General features: G+C 43.9%; 1 protein-coding gene and 1 pseudogene across 5 annotated transcripts; both read right to left on the reverse strand.

The window, feature by feature from the left end:
• Window positions 1-8,734: 8,734 nt before the first annotated feature.
• On the reverse strand, window positions 8,735-15,218 carry LOC139386415 (transforming growth factor beta regulator 1). 5 transcript variants are annotated; one of them, XR_011629042.1, is made up of 16 exons: window positions 14,926-15,218; window positions 14,500-14,672; window positions 14,237-14,294; window positions 14,029-14,111; window positions 13,801-13,837; window positions 13,253-13,315; window positions 12,666-12,902; window positions 12,406-12,476; window positions 12,073-12,287; window positions 11,821-11,960; window positions 11,394-11,540; window positions 11,171-11,268; window positions 10,966-11,076; window positions 10,617-10,765; window positions 10,275-10,415; window positions 9,608-10,138 (listed from the first exon to the last, which is right to left on the reverse strand). XR_011629042.1 is itself a non-coding variant. In XM_071131992.1 (16 exons), the coding sequence occupies exons 1-15, from the start codon at window positions 15,001-15,003 to the stop codon at window positions 10,327-10,329; spliced, it is 1,749 nt and encodes a 582-aa protein (XP_070988093.1). In that variant the 5' UTR covers window positions 15,004-15,218; the 3' UTR covers window positions 9,618-10,138; window positions 10,290-10,326. The 5 variants fall into 5 exon arrangements, 4 of the variants coding, with proteins under 4 accessions (XP_070988092.1, XP_070988095.1, XP_070988093.1 ...); XM_071131992.1 differs by having other exon boundaries at window positions 9,618-10,138; window positions 10,290-10,415; XM_071131991.1 differs by having other exon boundaries at window positions 8,735-10,415.
• Window positions 15,219-15,941: 723 nt separating this feature from the next.
• LOC139385743 (uncharacterized) overlaps window positions 15,942-20,881 on the reverse strand; it is a 32,409-nt pseudogene continuing 27,469 nt past the window's right edge.

The raw sequence follows: 20,881 nt of genomic DNA on the forward strand, positions 1-20,881 counted from the left end.
CTGCAAGGACGATCAGCTGTCTGGCCTGTAGCCCTGTCTTATGTGTCTCACAGTACGGACATTGCAATTTATTGCCCAGGCCACATCTGCAATCCTCATGCCACCTTGCAGCATGCCTAAGGCACATTTACACAGATGAGCAGGGACCCTGGCCATCTTTCTTTTGGTGTTTTTCAGAGTCTGTAGAAAGGCCTCTTTTTAGTGTCCTAAGTTTTCATAACTGTGACCTTAATTACCTACCATCTCTAAGCTGTTAGTGCCTTAACGACCGTTCCGCAGGTGCATGTTCATTAATTGTTTATGGTTCATTGAACAAGCATGGGAAACAGTGTTTAAACCATATACAATGAAGATCTGCAAAGTTATTTGGATTTTTCCTGAAAAAGGGACATTTCTTTTTTTGCTGAGTTTGTATTAGTGTGTCTAGTTTGTTAAACCGACGCCTCAAGTTCTTAACTGGCAGCTTCTTTAAATAGTACCCGCAAAACAGCAGTCTCAACATCAATAGTGAAGAGGCGTCTCCGGGATGCTGGCCTTCTAGGCAGAGTTGCAAAGAAAAAGACATATCTCAGACTGGCCAATAAAAATAAAATATTAAAATGGGCAAACGACCACATACACTGGACAGGGGAAGATTGGAAAAAGGTTTTATGGACAGACGAATCTAAGTTTGAGGTGTTCAGATCACAAAGAAGAACATGCGTGAGATGCAGAAAAGATGCTGGAGGAGTGCTTGATACCATCAGTCAAGCATGGTGGAAGCAATGAGATGGTCTGGGGGTGCTTTGGTGGTGGTCAAGTGGGAGATTTGTACAGGGGATCTTGAAGAAGGAAGGCTATCACTCCATTTTGCAACGCCATGCCATACCCTGTGGACAGCGCTTAATTGGAGCCAGTTTCCTCCTACAACAGGACAATGACCCAAATGCAAGAACTCTTTAGGGAAGAAGCAGTCAGCTGGTATTCTGTCTATAATGGAGTGGCCAGCACAGTCACCGGACCTTAACCCTATTGAGCAGTTGTGGGATCAGCTTGACCGTATGGTACATAAGAAGTGCCCATCAAGCCAATCCAACTTGTGGGAGGTGCTTCAGGAATCATGGGGTGAAATCTCTTCAGATTACCTCAACAAATTGACAACTAGAATGCCAAAGGTCTGCAAGGCTGTCATTGCTGCAAATTGAGGTTTCTTTGAAGGACACTTTACTTAAATTAAAAATCATTATTTATAACCTTGTCAACGTCTTAACTATATTTCCTATTCATTTTCCAATTCATTTCATGTACGTTTTCATGAAAAACAAGGACATTTGTAAGTGACCCCAAACTTTTGAATGGTAGTGTATCTTTGAGGTAAATCTGATGATTGTACTTGCAGTTGCGGTGCGTGGGTAAAATCACAGGAGAAGCCAAGCCAGAAATAAATGCCATATTACAACTTTTATAAGAAGCCCTATTATAACCTATGGATTGTAATAATTGTGTTGTTTACTCTATAATCTGTTAGGCTGATATCACAGTGGCAAGGCATATGAACTAAGGCCAAAACAATAAAAAAGACAGTGGTAGAATAAATTCAACCTCACCTTTGTTTCATCACAAAACCGGAGATTAACATCTCTCCGGTGAAGTCCACAAAGCATATTGCATGTAACAAACAGTTACATTACCTATAGCATGGTTAAGCAAATTAATGGTTCCAATATTTTCGAACGACTAAATAACTAGTCATTTTGATTTTTACCTCCACTATTCCAGCACCATTTCAACTTCAACATTTCAACGTCATCAAATCACCTCTGCTTAGTCTAATACAGTGAGAACCAAGAACCAAAAACGTAGTCCATTCAACGTAAGCTAAATATGATGTTGATGTCCATGGTACTGGATTGTGTGTGTGCTTTCAAGTTTTAAAACAACATGTTGACTCACCCTACTTGTGGAGAAATGCCAATGCCAACCTTCTCTCTTTCATGTTGCCGAAACAGTCTATGACTCTGTCATGCAGTACACCAGGGGTAGGCAATCCTGGTCCTGTAGTCCCACAGGCACTTCATGTTTTTGATTTAACCGACCTGGAAGACCAGGTGTGTTGTATTTAGGCAATCACTGAACTGATCAATTGATCAAGCTCAGTTGGTCAGATGTAGTGCCTAGTTGGAATAAAATCCTGCAATACCTGCGGCATTCCAGGAACACGCTTTTAGTAGTTGTTGTCCTAGGCTACAGTACCTGGCTGAAATGCTTGCTCGCTAGCCTAACTTCCTTCCATGGGCAACGACGAGCCAGCTAGTTAACATTAGCCTACTACATCTAGCTACATATTGAACTTCCTTCCTCTCAGGCCAGGGGCACAATGTATGAATCTATGGTTGGATCAGAACTGCCGTTATAATCATTGCCCAGTACAGATAATTAATTTAAAGTCCAAATCCATATTTCCATCCATGTATAATTTAGAAGAGGGACAATTTTAGCTAGCTAGTATCCACGGGAGGACAACGACGCAACAATTTAAGTATTTTCTGTCAATGACGTTTGGCATGTGATTGATGTGAAGCCAAATCCAAACGGTCTTCCCTTGACACTTTTTGTGGTGCGTCAGGACCATTCACAGTTGAGCTCACTCAGTTTACTTCGCTGATTAGCTATTTATTATAAAACATTTTATTATCAAGTGAGACCAAATCCTCGCTGGCTTTCTTTGCAATGTCTCTCTTTTTGACCACAGCATCACATAGATGGGCTACACATACAGAGATAGAGGGGCTTTGTTTTGCTTGCTCAGATGCTTTCTCCGGTGCCTCTTGCAAATGGAAAATTATGAAACACAGACGAAAGAGATTGTATATTTCAATTTCTTTCTTGATACATTTTTTTGGGGGAAGCCTGGCTTCCGTTGGCAACCATGAATACATGCCAATGTGTAGTTGGAATGTGTACTTGGGTATAGTGTAGCATTTCTACCAACCATTAACTGGAAGGGCTTGATGAACTGGTTCTGTTGAATTATTTGTTCTTGTGTCAACAACTCAGCATGTTGTCATGCAGGCTTTTACACCTTGCTTAAAGGGGTAGTTTGGGATTTTGGCAATGACATCCTTTATAACTACTTCCCCTGAGTCAGATGAACTCGTGGATAAAAAATGTATGCATCTGCGTGCAGTTTAAAGAAAGCCTGCATGACAACATTCCAAGCTGTTGACACAATAGCAAATATTTCAACAGAACCAGTTCATCCAGCCCATGCAGTTCATGATCTGTAAAACCACTACACTATACATAAGTAAACATTACAACTACAGCGATCAGACTTTCCTCAAAGATATGTGAATTGAGTGAGACACCCTTCTCCCCATAAGCCACAGCTCTCTCCCCTAGAGAAAGTCTGTAGGCCACGTCCTGCTTGTCCCAAGGATGGATTCTGGAACATAAAGTCACTGGTAAACCTCTTTTTCCACATTCCAAAACCCACACAAGCATACCACTTAGAATGAAGCAATGCATGCATCCTAAGTGGTGTGCTAATATCAATATTGGAATGTAGCCTTATGTTCTCACATTATTCATAACTAGTCTGATGTTAGAGCTGATTTGGAGAACCTGAAACCCAACATTTTAGAAAAACATTAATACTATAACAATTCATTTAAATTACAAGTTTGTAATTTGGTTATGTTTTAATAGGGTTAAATTACTATTATACATTCCAAAACAGGCTGTCTAGCAATGATAAACAACCAATTTGACAGCTTGAAGAATTCTTTAAATAATAATGTGAAAATATTGTACAATCCAGGTGTGCAAAGCTCTTAAAGACTTACCCAGAAAGACTCACAGCTGTAATCGCAGCCAAAGGTGATTCTAACATGTATTGACTCAGGGTTGTGAATACTTGTAAATTTCTGTATTTCATTTTCAAAAAATGTACAAAAACAGCTAAAAACATGATAGATGAGTGAGATAAAAATCTATTAAATCCATTCTGAATTCAGGATGTATCACAACAAAATGTGGAAGAAGTCAAAGGGTATGAATACTTTCTGAAGGCACTGAAAAAGCGGAGAGATTTCACAGACAATAATATTGTTCCTTGAGTTTTGTTGGAGTTTAGAGTGACAAAGTAGCATACAGCTAACTTCTCTCTCCTGTCTCTTCATTGAGCAGTGCAGCCCAAGTGGACCTGTTACTATGGATACTCACATTTTTATAGCCCCCCATCAGCAGAGTACAGTCATGGCCAAAAGTTTTGAGAATGACACAAATATTAATTCCACAAAGTTTGCAGCTTCAGTGTCTTTAGATATTTTTGTCAGATGTTACTATGGTATACTTAAGTATAATTACAAGCATTTCATAAGTGTCAAAGGCTTTTATTGACAATTATATGAATTTGATGCAAAGAGTCAATATTTGCAGTGTTGACCCTTCTTTTTCAGGACCTCTGCAATCTGCCCTGGCATGCTGTCAATTAACTTCTGGGCCACATCCTGACTGATGGCAGCCCATTCTTGCATAATCAATGCTTGGAGTTTGTCAGAATTTGTGGGTTTTTGTTTGTCCACCCGCCTCTTGAGGATTGACCACAAGTTGTCAATGGGATTAAGGTCTGGGGAGTTTCCTGACCATTGACCCAAAATATCGATGTTTTGTTCCCCGAGCCGCTTAGTTACTTTTTCCTTATGGCAAGGTGCTCCATCATGCTGGAAAAGGCATTGTTGGTCACCAAACTGTTCCTGGATGGTTGGGAGAAACTGCTCTCGGAGGATGTGTTGGTACCATTCTTTATTCATGGCTGTGTTCTTAGGCAAAATTGTGAGTGAGCCCACTCCCTTGGCTGAGAAGCAACCCCACACATGAATGGTCTCAGGATGCTTTACTGTTGGCATGACACAGGACTGATGGTAGCGCTCACCTTGTCTTCTCCGGACAAGCTTTTTTCCGGATGCCCCAAACAAATGGAAAGGGGATTCATCAGAGAAAATGACTTTGCCCCAGTCCTCAGCAGTCCAATCCCTGTACCTTTTGCAGAATATCAGTCTGTCCCTGATGTTTTTCCTGGAGAAAAATGGCTTCTTTGCTTTAAGAGACGGTCCTGGCGCTTGTTGGACTTTTTTGGGTGCCCTGAAGCCTTCTTCACAACAATTCAACCACTCTCCTTGAAATTCTTTATGATCCGATAAATTGGTCCGATAAGTTGATTTAGGTGCAATCTTACTGGCAGTAATATCCTTGCCTGTAAAGACCTTTTTGTGCAAAGCAATGATGACGGCACGTGTTTCCTTGCAGGTAACCATGGTTGACAGAGGAAGAACAATGATTCCAAGCACCACCCTCCTTTTGAAGCTTCCAGTCTTTTATTCGAACTCAATCAGCATGGAGTGATCTCCAGCTTTGTCCTCCAGCCCTAAATTTGTCAGAAGCAATCGGGCCTTGGTAGGGTAGGCCCTAAACGTTGTGGGTAGGGCTCGGGCTTAAAATTCAAGTCCGTACTGGGCTCTAGCACAGGGAGCAGCACAAGCAGCGATGACATCATCACATTATCCAAAAACATGGAAGACATTGGTTGAATATAACATTTTAATATCTTCTGCTGTGAGTGATGGAGAAAAGAAATTAGCAACAATTATTTGAATAATTCAAAGGATGTGGTGATGACTAAAGTGTGATGGTGATGACTAAAGTGTCTTCATTAGGAATTTTCAAATCTGACTTCTATATCAAATCAAAGTTTATTTGTCACGTGCGCTGAATACAACAGGTAGACCTTACAGTCAAATGCTTACTTACAGGCTCTAACCAATAGTGCGAAAAAAAAGGTGTGTGTGTGTGTGTGTAAGTAAAGAAATAAAACAACAGTAAAAAGACATTTGAAAATAAGAGTAGCAAGGATCTATACAGACACCGGTTAGTCAGGCTTATTGAGGTAGTATGTACATGTAGGTATGGTTAAAGTGACTATGCATATATGATGAACAAAGAGTAGCAGTAGCGTAAAAAGAGGGGTTGGCGGGTGGAGGGACACAATGCAGATAGCCCAGTTAGCCAATGTGCGGGAGCACTGGTTGGTCGGGCCAATTGAGGTAGTATGTACATGAATGTATAGTTAAAGTGACTATGTATATAAAATAAACAGGGAGTAGCAGGAGTGTAAAAGAGGGGTTGGGGGGGTGGCACACAATGCAAATAGTCTGGGTAACCATTTGGTTACCTGTTCAGGAGTCTTATGGCTTGGGGGTAAAAACTGTTGAGAAGCATTTTTGTCCTAGACTTGGCACTCCGGTGCCGCTTGCCATGCGGTAGTAGAGAGAACAGTCTATGACTGGGGTGGCTGGGGTCTTTGACAATTTTTAGGGCCTTCCTCTGACACCGCCTGGTGAAGAGGTCCTGGATTGCAGGCAGCTTTGCCCCAGTGATGTACTGGGCCGTACGCACTACCTTCTGAAGTGCCTTGCGGTCGGAGGCCGAGCAATTGACTTACCAGGCAGTGATGCAACCGGTCAGGATGCTCTCAATGTTGTAGCTATAGACACTTTTGAGGATCTCAGGACCCATGCCAAATCTTATAGTTTCCTGAGGGGGAATAGGCGTTGTCGTGCCCTCTTCAGGACTGTCTTGGTGTGTTTGGACCATTCTAGTTTGTTGTTGATGTGGACACCAATGAATTTGAAGCTCTCAACCTGCTCCACTACAGCCCCATCGATGAGAATGGGTACGTGCTCGGTGCTCCTTTTCCTGTAGTCCACAATCATCTCGTTAGTCTTGGTTACGTTGAGGGACAGGTTGTTATTCTGGCAACACCCGGCCAGGTCTCTGACCTCCTCCCTATAGGCTGTCTCGTCGTTGTCGGTGATCAGGCCTACCACTGTTGTGTCATTTGCAAACTTAATGATGGTGTTGGAGTTGTGCCTGGCCATGCAGTCATGGGTGAACAGAGAGTACAGGAGGGGACTGAGCAACCACCCCTGGGAAGCTCCAATGCTGAGGATCAGTGTGGCAGATGTGTTGCTACCTACCCTCACCACCTGGGGGCGGCCCGTCAGGAAGTCCAGCATCCAGTTGCAGAGGGAGGTGTTCAGTCCCAGGTTCCTTAGTTTAGTGATGAGCTTTGAGGGTACTATGGTGTTGAACGCTGAGCTGTAGTCAATGAATAGCATTCTCACATAGGTGTTCCTTTTGTCCAGGTGGGAAAGGGCGGTGTGGAGTGCAGTAGAGATTGCATCATCTGTGGATCTGTTTGGGCGGTATGCAAAGTGGAGTGGGTCTAGGGTTTCTGGGATAATGGTGTTGTGAGCCATTACCAGCCTTTCAAAGCACTTCATGGTCTGTAGTTATTTAGACAGGTTGCCTTTGTGTTCTTGGGCACAGGGACTATAGTGGTCTGCTTGAAGCATGTTGGTATTACAGACTCAATCAGGGACATGTTGAAAATGTCAGTGGAGACACCTGTCAGTTGGTCGGCACATGCCCGGAGCACACGTCCTGGTAATCCATCTGGCACCGCAGCCTTGTGTATGTTGACCTGTTTAAAGGTCTTACTCACGTCGGCTACGGAGAGCGTGATCACACAGTCGTCCGGAACAGCTGATGCTCTCATGCATGCCTCAGTGTTGCTTGCCTCGAAGCGAGCATAGAAGTGATTTAGCTCATCTGGTAGGCTCATGTCACTGAGCAGCTCGCGGCTGTGCTTCCCTTTGTAGTCTGTAATAGTTTGCAAGCCCTGCCACATCCGACGAGTGTCGGAGCCGGTGTAGTATGATTCAATCTTAGCCCTGTATTGACGCTTTGCCTGTTTGATGGTTCGTCGCAGAGCATAGCCGGATTTCTTGTAATCTTCCGGGTTAGAGTTCCGCACCTTGAAAGCGGCAGCTCTACCCTTTAGCTCAGTGTGAATGTTACCTGGAATCCATGGCTTCTGGTTGGGGTATGTACGTAGTCACTGCGGGGACGACGTCCTCAATGCACTTATTGATAAATCCAGTGACTGATGTGGTGTATTCCTCAATGTCATCAGAAGAATCCCGGAACATGTTCCAGTCTCTGATAGCAAAACAGTCCTAGCATCTGCTTCATCTGACCATTTTTTTATAGACCGAGTCACTGGTGCTTCCTGCTTTAATTTTTGCTTGTAAGCAGGAATCAGGAGGATAGAGTTGTGGTCGGATTTACCAAATGGAGGGCGTGGGAGAGCTTTGCACGAGTCTGTTTGTGGAGTACAGGTGATCCAGAATTGTTTTCCCTCTGGTTGCACATTTAACATGTTGATAGAGATTTGGTAGAAGTTTCCCTGCATTAAAGTCTCCTGCTACTAGGAGCGCCGCCTCTGTATGAGTGGTTTCCTGTTTGCTTATTCCCTTATACAGCTGACTGAGTGCGGTCTTAGTACCAGCATCTGTTTGTGGTGGTAAATAAACAGCCACGGAAAGTATAGCTGAGAACTCTCTAGGCAAGTAGTGTGGCCTGAAATTTTTCTCAAAAATCTTAGTTCTAAGGTATGGGGTAGCATTTAACCTAGTGGTTAGAGTGCTTGGCTGGTAACAAATGTTGCCTGTTTGAATACCCGATCCGACAATGTGAAAAAGCTTTAAGCAGTTCACATTTGAATACTGTGAGAATAGGCTATGTTCCAATATTGATACTAGCATAACACTTAGAATGAAGCAATGCATTAGGGCAGGGACAATATCAGTATCGCAACATTTTCCATGACAAAAATGAAAACACGAAGCAGACCAAACTCTATGTTCCTTTAATAACCTGCTGTATGTAAAATAGTGTGCTATAGCTTGGGAAATAAATGTGACTGGATGACTACATAATGTTTCCAAATTTAGGGCTGTCTTCTTAAAAAGTTAAATCCACTTTGTTTTGTTTTCCTGCCACGATACTAACGAGTATTGCGATACTGGCATCCTTCCGGCCCTAAGCTAGTGTGGGTATTAGAATGTGGAAAGAGGTTTACCAGTGACTTTGTTCCAGTATCCATCCCCGGGATAAGCAGGATGTGGCCTGTAGACTGTCTCTAGTGGCGAGAGCTGTGGCTTATGGGGAGGAGGGCGTCTCATTCCAATGACCAGTATATCAACATTATTTATAACCAGAGAATCTTGGTCACTTAATCCAAATATATCTTTCAAGTCTGATTGCTGTACTTGTAATGTGTATTAATTAAGTTATGATGTGGTGTTTCTACCAAACATGAACAGGATGAGCTGGATCAACTGGGTCTGAATTCTTTGTTATTGTCAGCAGCATGGCATGTTGTCATGCAGGCCTTTCCACCTTGATAAAAGGTGTGGGTCCCAGCTGCCATACTGCAGTGGGGCGTTAGCGCCATCCTAGTGTCCACAAATTACTGTTCCATGAAAAATGTAGCTGGCTTGCGCTACTGATGGAGGGCCTGGCCTTGTGACTTTAAGGCATGTCCTATTTACAGTGCCGATGGGGTTCTACCTGCACCTCCCTTCACTCTAAACCGCTGGCCAGACAAGCAGTGAGATGAGAACCCCCCCTCTCCTAGAATGGATTAGTCAACCCAAATGGGTGGGAAATTTGTTTTTGAATGATACCATATGAGAATTCATTAACAATCATTATTACCTTGTTCTATTATTTGATGATAGTAAAATGAAAACGTTTTATTGAAATGACAGACAGTCCATTTTTACATTGCCCACCAAATAAACTATAGTTAAGCAATAAGGCAGGAGGGGGGGGGGGGGTGGTAGTATATGGCCAATATACCACGGTTCAGGACTGGATACAGCCCTTAGCCTTGGTATATTGGCCATATATCACAAAACCCCCAAGGTGCCTTATTGTTATTATAAACTGGTTACCAGTGTATTTAGAATAGTAAAAATAAACGTTTTGTCATAGCTGTGGTATTCCATTCAGCATTCAGGACTCGAACCACCCATTTTATAGTACTAACTACAGTGGTACATACAGGGGCCAACTTGATGGTCAGATCAACTTTCTTTCACATGATAACAACAACATACATTGATTGTTTAAATTGAAGAGAACATGATTCCTTCCGGTAGTCTCCTCTTCTTGGTTCCTTCCAGAACTGTCAATGTCAGTAGAGACGCAACTGGTCCTATTGAGAACTTCCACACAGGCGTCACCGGGCTTTCTAGAGCAGTGGTGTAGTGGAGGGTAAATGCCATTTAATTTATTTTGCACAAGCATTTACCCACCTATCACAAATAAATGCATTGAAAATATATGGAGCATTACTTTATTAACCGCAAAGGGCGATCACCGTTTACCAGTATTTTCTTTACCACTACTTCACTGGTCTGGATGTTGAGGAGGAACAGATCAGTGGCTGAAGTAAGATGTAGATGGTTGCAGGGTGGGTGAGCTCAGAAGATGCTGGTGAGAGGAACCAGGGGATTGTGGAGTCATGCCTGGGGAAAGAAGATGGGACTGAGTGGTTGAAATCAGATCTTGACTGAGGATAGTTGACCCATAATATCATTGCTTTCTATTTCTGATAGCAGACAACTTCATACAACAAGAATAATAAACAAAGGCCATTATATGCTAAATGCTGAGCCTAGGGGGTGTACAGAAAGGTATAGAAAGTATGGCAAACTGCTCAGCCTCACCTACTAGATTGTGCTCCCCCCTGATGCTGTCATCAAAGCCCTGGTGTCTCTGGTATGCCTCAAAGCTGACAGAGGCATCGTCCTCAGACAGGCTGTGTGGAACCTGGCCGTCGCCTGGACGACACACCTCGAAACGGATCCACTGATAACTACAAGGACATATCACACCAATAAGCAGCACATAAGTCGTTCAGCTACATGTACATTAGCAGATATGAGAGAGTATATTAAAGGTCAGTTCATCTGAAAAAGGAAATGCACCAATTGCCATCTCCACAAAGATAATGTGCAATGTTCAATTAATTTCCTGTGAGGTAGATGACATTATACTTGAGTACTAGAGACGCACTTGCTGCACTTGCGTGCTCCTGGGCAGCTCTGGATCAGGTTCTGGATGGTGGGGTGGGAGAAGCCAAAGAAGTCTGCTCCTGAAGGCACGATGGGTGCCACCGGTTTCGATCTGTAGGGGTATATTTGTAAGATAATGAGAGAAAAGTCATACAATGAAATGCATCCACTGTTTCTATAAGCCAGTCTGTACAGCAAGCAGGTACCTTAGAGCCCCAATGGCCTTCAGCAGGTTGGAATGGCAGGTGAGGGCAGAGGAGGCAGCTATGGCATTCTGAGGGTCTTCCTCAGGCACTATCTCAAACTGGGAGGGGGAGATGGTTTAATAAGGAAAACACTCACAAAAACATACGCTGTCTCACAGCACCTAATTGACTTACGTAGCACTTGACTTCATAATGTTTTATAGCTCCATTGGTGCGAGTGTACCTGTGGGCCACCACCCCCGTCCTTAATCTGGCAGGTGTAGAGGCACTGCTGATCAGGGCTCTTCATGCTGGCGAAGAAGCGTGTGCTACAGTAACCCACTGGGTAGATGGCACACTGGTCATGGAACAGCATCCTGTCTGTGATAATCTGGAACAGAGAAGGACATCATTCATTATTCTCTAGCCACTGATCTGAGAAGTCATGGGCTGTGTCCCAACAGTCTTAAATAGCCTCTCCTGGTCTCCTTTCATGGACACTGATCCTGACCAACATGATAAGGGAGGGCAATATGGTGGAAATCTGTTCAGTACTTTCAACAAATGGTTATGCAAGTGAGGAGACAAGGAAAGGAGAACAATGTAAGATAAGTTGGACAGTGTTTATAAAGAGCAAATGTGAGGCATTAAGTATGAGTTGAGACACAGACCTCCCCTAGACTGTACACAGTCAGACCCCCCAGTACTATGGGGAAGACAGGACGTCCTGAGGAGTCCAGGGCGATGGGCTGAACCAGCTTACGAGACCCCGCGTCAGCAAGCTTCCGCTTTTTTGACATTCTTTTTGGACCTGAGGAAAATGTATTTATGGAGTCAAAGAAAATACTGTGCTACCCATCATTACAAGACATAAGAATCTGTCTTATCTACAGGTAGGCTGGTACAAACATGGCTCTACCCACCGTCCTCTTTCCCATTCTCCCTGCCTCGTTCCTTCTTAGGCTTCTTAGGAAGGCCCTCCTCTGCCCCTGAGGTCAGGTTATGACCCACAGGCAGGACTGACGCCCCCGTTGGGATGGAACTGAAGGTCACAGGGGGGTGAGAGCTGGTAGTAGCAGCGGTGAGCAGCTCCCCCTCTGACACAGACTGGTACTGCAACAGCGATTTCAGTAAGAACCTGGAAAACAAAGCACAAGAGATGCCCGATTAGACAACAAAAACTGTTTTCAAAGTACCTGTCAATCAGTGTCCAAAAGTTTTTTTTAAATGCATCAATATAACACAATTAAACTCACCTGCGCTCCTCTTTTGCTCGCACAAACTTCTCCTCTAAGTGGGCAACTTCATCACAGAGAGCCGCATTCTCCTGTGGGATATTCAGTTAGTAACTTCAGCCCTCAGCCAATAATACCAGTCTACTCCACATCTCCAACATTTCTCTTCCATACATCTAAGTGTTATGGGGGACATATGTAGCATCTGAACACATTGTGTTACAGAAATAACTTAATTAATACTGATTCAAGTGATTGTCTTTAGTATGTAGAGTACTCACAAAAATCATGGCCAGTGCTGCTTTGCGTAGTCTGAGGTACTTTAGTCTGTACTTTTCGTTCTGGTTCTTGCGTGGGCCTTTCTTGGTCTTGGGCCTGGTCTCAGAGAGACCCGTGGGGGAGGGGAAGGGAGGCAGAGAGGCTGCTGAGCCAGAGCTGGAGAAGGTTGACTGGGGGGGAGACCCCATGAAAGACTGGGTGGTGAAGGACTGTAGAGCCTGCTGCCCCTCATCATCTGTCTGTGGATGGAGAGAGATGAAACTCAGTGGGCATTGCATCATAACACCACATTCAAATACTAGTGGCAATGTAGGCCACGATCCACAGCATATGATTGTGCATACAATGACAATGTTATGTGGATGAGGTATATCTGGAACAGTAACTGATACAACGCAAAATGAAAACTGTGACAGAGCAAAGTAACATGGCTACAATGACTATATAAGGAAAAAAATTATAATGTTAATTATCCAAACACATTGATCTTCCACTGCACTCTCCTAAATGTCTATATTTGTCAGATCAGCAGTGATAGAATTGAACTAAAGGGATTTCTTCTGACATCCTTTGCATAATGATAACTTACCAACAGTGCAAAGACTCCATTTCTGTTCTCAATCCTCTTGAATCTCCTGCTGCCTTTCTGTGTCTGCAACATAGTGGGATACTAAGGCCAAGGCTAGGTGTTGGGGAACTGACAAATGTCTTAAGTGTCGGTCTCACTGTTGTAACCTTGAATGACTAAGATCTAGCCTGTGTTAACTGCTACTTGAGAGCATCATGATGAATGTTCTAATCCTGGCACACAGAGAGCGCAATCGCATTCTCTCTGGTTCAAGGCACAGGCCTTTGATGTGCAAACCTGTCCTACGTTCAACTAATGGCCTTTCTTTCAATAACAAAAGGAAGGGAAAAGCAATAGAGTGAAATGATATGCAGAAAGCAAAAAATATGTTGTTTTTTCTAATACTGAAATATCCACTTCAATAATGTACAGCACAAATAACGAAAATAAAGTGAACTGCTTAATTTATAGTGGCCTTGGTGTGGACTCCATTGGAATACAGCAAAGAAAATGGAGATGCTATGAGCTTTGGACCTATCACAGCCATTGAAGTGTCTCATTAGTCTTACCTCACGGTACATGACAGCCTCAAGGCTCGACTTCGCACTGTCCAGAAATAGAATATAAATGTGGTTATGGGCAGTTGAGGAATGATTACTGGAAATATCATGATGTTGATCTATCAGGAATGTTTTTGAAAGTTTAAAATACGTTTTTTTAAATGGATGCAGTTGATGCATTTGGCCTTTCTTTAAAATGCTTTGTATATCTATAGAATTGATAATGTTGTACTGTACTTGGACTGAACCAATCCCCTGTCAATGATTTGCTGTTTGATCTCCTTGATGTGCATTGGGCGTCCAGCTGCCTCCAGTACAATCTGGGAAAGAGCAGACTGTTGTATTGCTGCTGTATTTCACTGACAGACAGCAATCTGATTTTAAATGTCAACATGGTACATACAGTAGCCTACAGACAGGGCTGTGTTTAAAAAAAATACTGTACCTGCGCAGCATCAAGCCATGTGAGATTGGGCTTGTCTGCAACATCGTTAGGTGGTTCACTGTGGAAAAATAATTAATATACATTAATATTTAGGTAGACAATTTTAGACAAAGCAAATAAATATTCACGTAAGAGACTTATCCTCATATCATACTAGCAGAAAGACCCAACATTATCTTTCCTGTGTAGTGGCAGCCTATTTGTCCTCTCACATACAACAGAATAAGGACGTGTGTGCATGCTGTTCATATGGCACTGCTTACCTCTCTAGAGCCTCGGCAGCTCCTGCCAGGCTGGCCATGTTGTCCAAGGCAGGGAAGAGAGAGTAGTTTCCCTGTCCGTCTGGCTCCATCTCTGACTCAAAGTTGGACAGTGTGTTCAGTGGGTCCATAGGTGAGAGAGGAGTTCCTGTGGTCGGGTTTCTGCTCGTTGAGGGCTGGAACAAAACGAAAACACACATCCAAGAACTCTGGTCATCTAGATGATTTTGTAGAACATAGCTACTGCCTGGGAAAATAAGAAGAGGCATGAGGATGTTTTGGAAATGAGCTCGACGGCGCATGAGCAGCTACTACCAGCTAGTTAGCTATCAATGATCGCAGGCGAGAGGTTTGTAGGAAGTAGATAACTCGGCAGTTAGCGCGAATGAACGTTTGAACGAGTATTCGTTGTATTTTGCAAAAACTTACCCCACTCCTGTCAATTCGTGCTTGCTCTTTTCCGTGAATCATCGGAGAACCCTGAAGCACTTCTTCGCTTGTCTCCATTGCATTGTTTACATAACTTACACGTTGCAGCAAAAGCTTGACGCTAGCAAACAAACACGTTTCCCGGAGAGTATGTTTGTTAATGTTTGTTTCTAATCTCAACAATTACTATGATGGAAGTTTTGCAAAAATCCAACAACGCGTTGTGCAGTCGACTTGTTTTTATCGCCTGAACTAGTTCAGAAAACTGACGGAAACTACGCTTCGGAGGTATTAAAACGAGCACCAAGTCTTTCCTGTCATTAAATTGCTTTTTTTAGATTTGGGAAATGTAGTTCTTTATGCAGCCTGTTGTCAACAGCTGACGTGCTCAAGTATGCTGTATCTGTAGTTGGAACTGAGTATGAGCTACGTTCACAATAATACTAAACAATATTTGTATCAATTGCATTTATTTAATGATACATGTTTTATCAATGAACATCTCGAATCTTGCTCTCTGACAACAGATATGATCAAATGAGAAACAAACAAGTGCCAGCAGTCCTGCCAATGCCAGAAGGTACAGTAAACATGTCGACTTACACAACATCTGACTTTTATTTGAATCCCTAGGCTATGCTGACAGGAGTTTGACATTAATGAAGAAGTAGACGAACAACCCTTGATCTATTATACACATACCCAACAGTTATATGCACGTAATTTGATATATATCAAATACAGCAATCACTTATTTATTGCATTTCAACTTTATTTTGACAGGGAGTCATGCTGAGACCAAGGTCTCTTTTAGAGAGGAGCCCATACACATATTCATGGATGAATATCAAAGTAGACATACACTCTATAACAGCTTTCATTTGTTTCGTAGTGATAGACAAGCAAGAAACACAGTAGTAAGCCTACAACAGTTTTGCAATTATTTACAGAGACAGAAAATTAGCGAATACTGCAGTTTGTACATATTTTTGCGGGAACATATAGAATGTTCATAACTAAATCGTATTATCAATAGTAGTAGTATCATAGTAGCAATCCAGCCAGCCATAGTTCAGAAGAACACCAATCACCCGTTTGTACGCCAGGTAGTACTCACTCTGCCTTGGACCATCTGAGAAGTAAAGGTAACCTATAGGAAGAAACATTGGCTTTATCAGCAAAGGTTTCGTCCAGAGCAAATATTGTGCTGAAGGCTTTATGAACTCATGCATGTAATAATATGACGATTGTTTTACCATATTCATTGCAAAACAAATTCTCAAAGACAGCGTCCACTTTGGAGCCAATTCCTGGGAAATCCTGAGTTATGGATCGAGGATATCCATAGTCCATTTGTCATCTTGCCTCAAAGCTGAAACATAATTATCAATCAAATCATTATTTTGTATAATTAAATCTAAAGATTCATGTTATCATACAGAAAAATGCATGACACACATATACATACATACACACACACACACACACACACCACATACATACACACATATATTATATATATATGTGTGTATATATTATTGGCATCTTAATTAAATCATCTTCTAAACTCACCTCCAGCATTTGTTGCCAACTAAGAAGAGAGTTTTCCCTCTGGTTGGCACATACACAGATGCATCTAACTTAGTTACTGATGAGAGGATACCCAAGTTGGAGATTGACTTTTGATAACCAGGGAGGATTCTCTTTGCATTATCCCCGACAGTGGCTTGCGAAAGTATTCACCCCCTTGGTATTTCTCCTGTTATGTTGCCTTACAACCTGGAATTTAAATAGATTTTGTATGATTTGAATTACACAACATGCCTACCACTTTGAAGATGCAAAATATTTTTTTTTGTGAAACAAAGAAATAAGACAAAAAAAACAGAACTTGATCGTGCATAACTATTCACCCCCCCCCCCCCCCCCCCCCCAATACTTAGTAGAGCCACCTTTTTCAGCAGCTACAAGTCTCTTGGGGTATGTCTCTATAAGCTTGGCACATCTAGCTACTGAGATTTTTGCCCATACATTGAAGTTGGATGGGTTCCGCTGGTGTACAGCAATATTTAAGTCAAACCACAGATTCTCAATTTGATTGATTCTCAAGTCTGGGCTTGACTAGGTCATTCCAAGACATTTAAATGTTTCCCCTTAAACCACTCGAGTGTTGCGTTAGCAGTATGCAAAGGGGTATTTGTCCTGCTGGAAGGTAAACCTCCATCCCAGTCTCAAATTTCTGAAAGACTGAAACCGGTTTAGCTCAAGAATTTCTCTCTTTAAACGCCATCCATTATTCCTTCAATTTTGACCAGTTTCCCAGTCCCTGCCGATGGAAAAACATCCCCACAGCATGATGCTTCCACCACCATGCTTCACTGTGTGGATGTGTTCTCGGGGTGATGAGAGGTGTTGGGTTTGTGCCAGAGTACCTTCTTCCATATGTTTGGGGAGTCTCCCACATGCCTTTTAGTGAAGACCAAACGTGTTTGCTTATGTTTTTCTTTAAGCAATGGCTTTTATTCTGGCCACTCTTCTGTAAAGCCCAGCTCTGTGGAGTGTACGACTTAAAGTGGTCCTATGACAGATACTCCAATGTCCGCTGTGGAGCTTTGAAGCTCCTTCAAGGTTATCTTTGGTCTCTTTGTTGCCTCTGATTAATGCCCTCCTTGCCTGGGTTTTGGTGGGCGGCCCTCTCTTGGCAGGTTTGTTGTGGTGCCATATTCTTTCCATTTTGAATAACGGATTTAATGGTGCTCTGTGGGATGTTCAAAGTTTTTGATCTTTTTTTATAACCCAACTCTGATCTGTACTTCTCCACAACCCTGACCTGTTTGGCGAGCTCCTTGGTCTTCATATTGCCACTTGCTTGGTGGTGCCCCTTGCTTAGTGGTGTTGCAGACTTTAGGGCTATTCAGAACACGTTTATATATACTGAGATCATGTGACACTTAGATTGCACACAGGTGGACTTTATTTAATTAATTATGTGACTTTTGAAGGTAATTGGTTGCTCCAGATCTTATTTAGGGGCTTCATAGCACAGGGGTGAATACATATGCACGCACCAATTTTTTTTTTTTTTTTTTTTATTATTTTTTTTAAACAAATTATTTTTTTCATTTCACTTCACTATTTTGGACTATTTTGTGTATGTCCATTACATGAAACTCAAATATAAATCCATTTAAATTACAGGTTGTAATGCAACAAAATATTTAAAAAAATGCCAAGGGGGTGTCACGGATAGCTAGGAGTGGTGGGTGTGAAGTCAGGCGCAGAGAGCAATGCTTCCAATGCATACGAACAGGGAGAGGACAGTACCTCCCCTTAAGACCCCGCACCGTCCTCTCAATTCCCGGATGACCCGAGGAGGGTAGCGTGTGGTCCCACCGGATCCATTTGTGTTTAGCCCCCTCAAGCCAATGTCCCCACACCTTCAGAGCTTTTACCACAGCCAGCAACTCCCGGTCCCCCACGTCATAGTTTTGCTCCGCCGGACTGAGCTTCCTCGATATAAAAGCCAATTACGCACGGCTGCAACGCGGTCACACTCCATCACCACCCCAGATGTGGAAATGCGATACCCCAGGAAAGAGACGGCTTGTTTGGAGAACACACATTTCTCAGCCTTGACGTGCACGTCATGCTCCAAAATTCGCCAAAGTACCCTGCGCACCAGCGACATGTGCGCGGCGCGTGTAGCGGAATAAATCAGAATGTCATCGATATACGCCACCACACCCTGCCCGTGCAGGTCCCTGAGAATCTCGTCTACGAAGGATTGAAAGATGGCTGGAGCATTCTTCAACCCATACGTCATGACGAGGTACTTATAATAGCCAGATGTGGTACTAAACGCGGTCTTCCACTCATCTCCCTCCCGGATACGCACCAAGTTATACGCGCTCCTGAGATCCAGTTTTGTGAAAAAGCGTGCTCCGTGAAATGATTCCACCACCGTAGCGATGAGAGGTAGCGGGTAACTAAACCCCACTGTGATGGAATTTAGACCTCGATAATCAATGTAGGGACGCAGACCTCCCTCCTTCTTCTTCACAAAAAATAAACTTGAGGAGATTGGGGACGTGGAGGGCCGAATGTACCCCTGTCCCAGAGATTCAGTGGCATATGTCTCCATAGCCGCTGTTTCCTCCTGTGACAGCGGGTACACGTGACTCCTGGGAAGTGCTGCGTTTACCTGGAGGTTTATCGCACAATCCCCTCGTCGTCGATGAGGTGGTAATTGGGTCGCCCTCTTTTTACAGAAAGCGATAGCCAAATCGGCATATTCTGAGGGGATGCGCGCAGTGGAAACCTGGTCTGGACTCTCCACCGTCGTTGCACCGATGGAAACTCCTATACACCTACCTGAACACTCCTCTGACCACCCCTTTAGAGCCCCCTGTTTCCATGAAATCTCAGTATTGTGAATAGCCAACCAGGGAACCCCCAGCACCACTGGAAATGCAGGAGAATCAATGAGGAAGAGACTAATCCGCTCCTTATGACCCCCTTGCGTTACCATGTCCAGTGGAACCGTGGCCTCCCTTACCAGCCCTGACCCTAACGGTCGACTATCTGGGGAGTGCACGGGGAAGGGTTTGCCTAACTGCACCAACAGAATCCCTAGCCTATGAGCGAACCCACGGTCCATAAAACTCCCAGCTGCACCTGAATCGACTAGCGCCTTATGCTGGAAGAGGGGGAAAACTCAGGAAAAGAGATTAGTACAAACTTATGACCAACAGGGAGCTCTGGGTGAGTCTGGTGCTGACACACCTGGGGGGTTCGAGCAGTGCTCTGCCTGCCCTCTCGACTCCCAGACGAGCTCCTCCAGCACCAATCGGCAGTGTGCCCTCGTCGATCACAACTGGTGCAGGAGGAGACTCCTCCTCCGGTTCCCCTAGATGCAGCACCCCCTAACTCCATGGGTGTTGGGGCGGGAGTGCTGGGAGGTGGAACAAACAGGACCCGCTCTGGACGCCTGCGAGCAGCTAGCAGGTTGTCCAGTCGGATTGACATGTCGATGAGTTCATCTAGGGTGAGGTTGGCGTCCCGACAAGCTAGCTCCCAGCGAACTTCCTCCAGGAGGCTACACTGGTAGTGGTCCATCAGGGCCCTGTCGATCCACCCCGCTCCAGCGGCCAGGGTCCAAAACTCCAGTGCGAAGTCCTGCGCGCTCCTCGTCTCCTGCCTAAGGTGGAACAGCCGTTCAACTCAGGGTAGTGGTCCCTCGCTGAGTCTGGACCCTCCCAGACCACGTTGGCCCACTCCAGGGCTCTGCCCGTCAGGCAGGAGACGATGACTTTCACATTCTCCTCTCCAGAGGGAGTCGGGCGAACGGTAGCCGGGTAAAGCTCTACTTCTCCGATGTGAGAGGGGGTGCAGCTGCTCCTGCTGACTCCATGGCTTTTGGTGCGGGTTTCTGTCACGGATAGCTAGGAGTGGTGGGTGTGGAGTCAGGCGCAGAGAGCAATGCTTCCAATGCATACGTTTATTAAGCTGGGTCTAGCCAACAAACAGGCAAAAATACCAATAAACAGGTATGTCCCCAAAACCAGGGAAAATAACAGACAGCAAAATACATAAGCAAAACAATTCACCACTGACAGTGAGAATAAGCCCGCACAAAAGCAGGCGGGCCCTGGAAGTTTAAATAGGCCATAATTAACAACAAATAAGTAACAGGTGAATACAATCAAGACAAAACTAACAGAAAAAAAAGGGAAGCGGTGGCAGCTAGTAGACTGGTGACGACGAGCGCCGAGCGCCGCCTGAACAGGGAGAGGAGCCACCTTCGGTGGAAGTCGTGACAGGGGGATGAATGCTTTTGCAAAGCACTGTATTCCCCAGTATTTGTCACCTGTGGAAATATGAGACGAAGGAAATACTGTTTGTACAAGACAGAGTTTGGGAGTGGGAGTACACAAATCAAATGTAGCTGTCATTTTTT

Source organism: Oncorhynchus clarkii, chromosome 27 (assembly GCF_045791955.1).
Source record: "Oncorhynchus clarkii lewisi isolate Uvic-CL-2024 chromosome 27, UVic_Ocla_1.0, whole genome shotgun sequence".
Taxonomy (NCBI): domain Eukaryota; kingdom Metazoa; phylum Chordata; class Actinopteri; order Salmoniformes; family Salmonidae; genus Oncorhynchus; species Oncorhynchus clarkii.

What these genes read in the sequence shown, in the direction of transcription:
- LOC139386415 (XM_071131991.1), bottom strand. Translation starts at nt 15,003, where the DNA reads ATGGAGACAAGCGAAGAAGTGCTTCAGGGTTCTCCGATGATTCACGGA. An exon ending in CAGCACTGGCCATGATTTTT is followed by an intron (nt 12,477 to 12,665) that starts GTGAGTACTCTA and finishes AATATCCCACAG; the next exon opens with GAGAATGCGGCTCTCTGTGA. An exon ending in ACGGGGGTGGTGGCCCACAG is followed by an intron (nt 11,269 to 11,393) that starts GTACACTCGCAC and finishes TCCCCCTCCCAG; the next exon opens with TTTGAGATAGTGCCTGAGGA.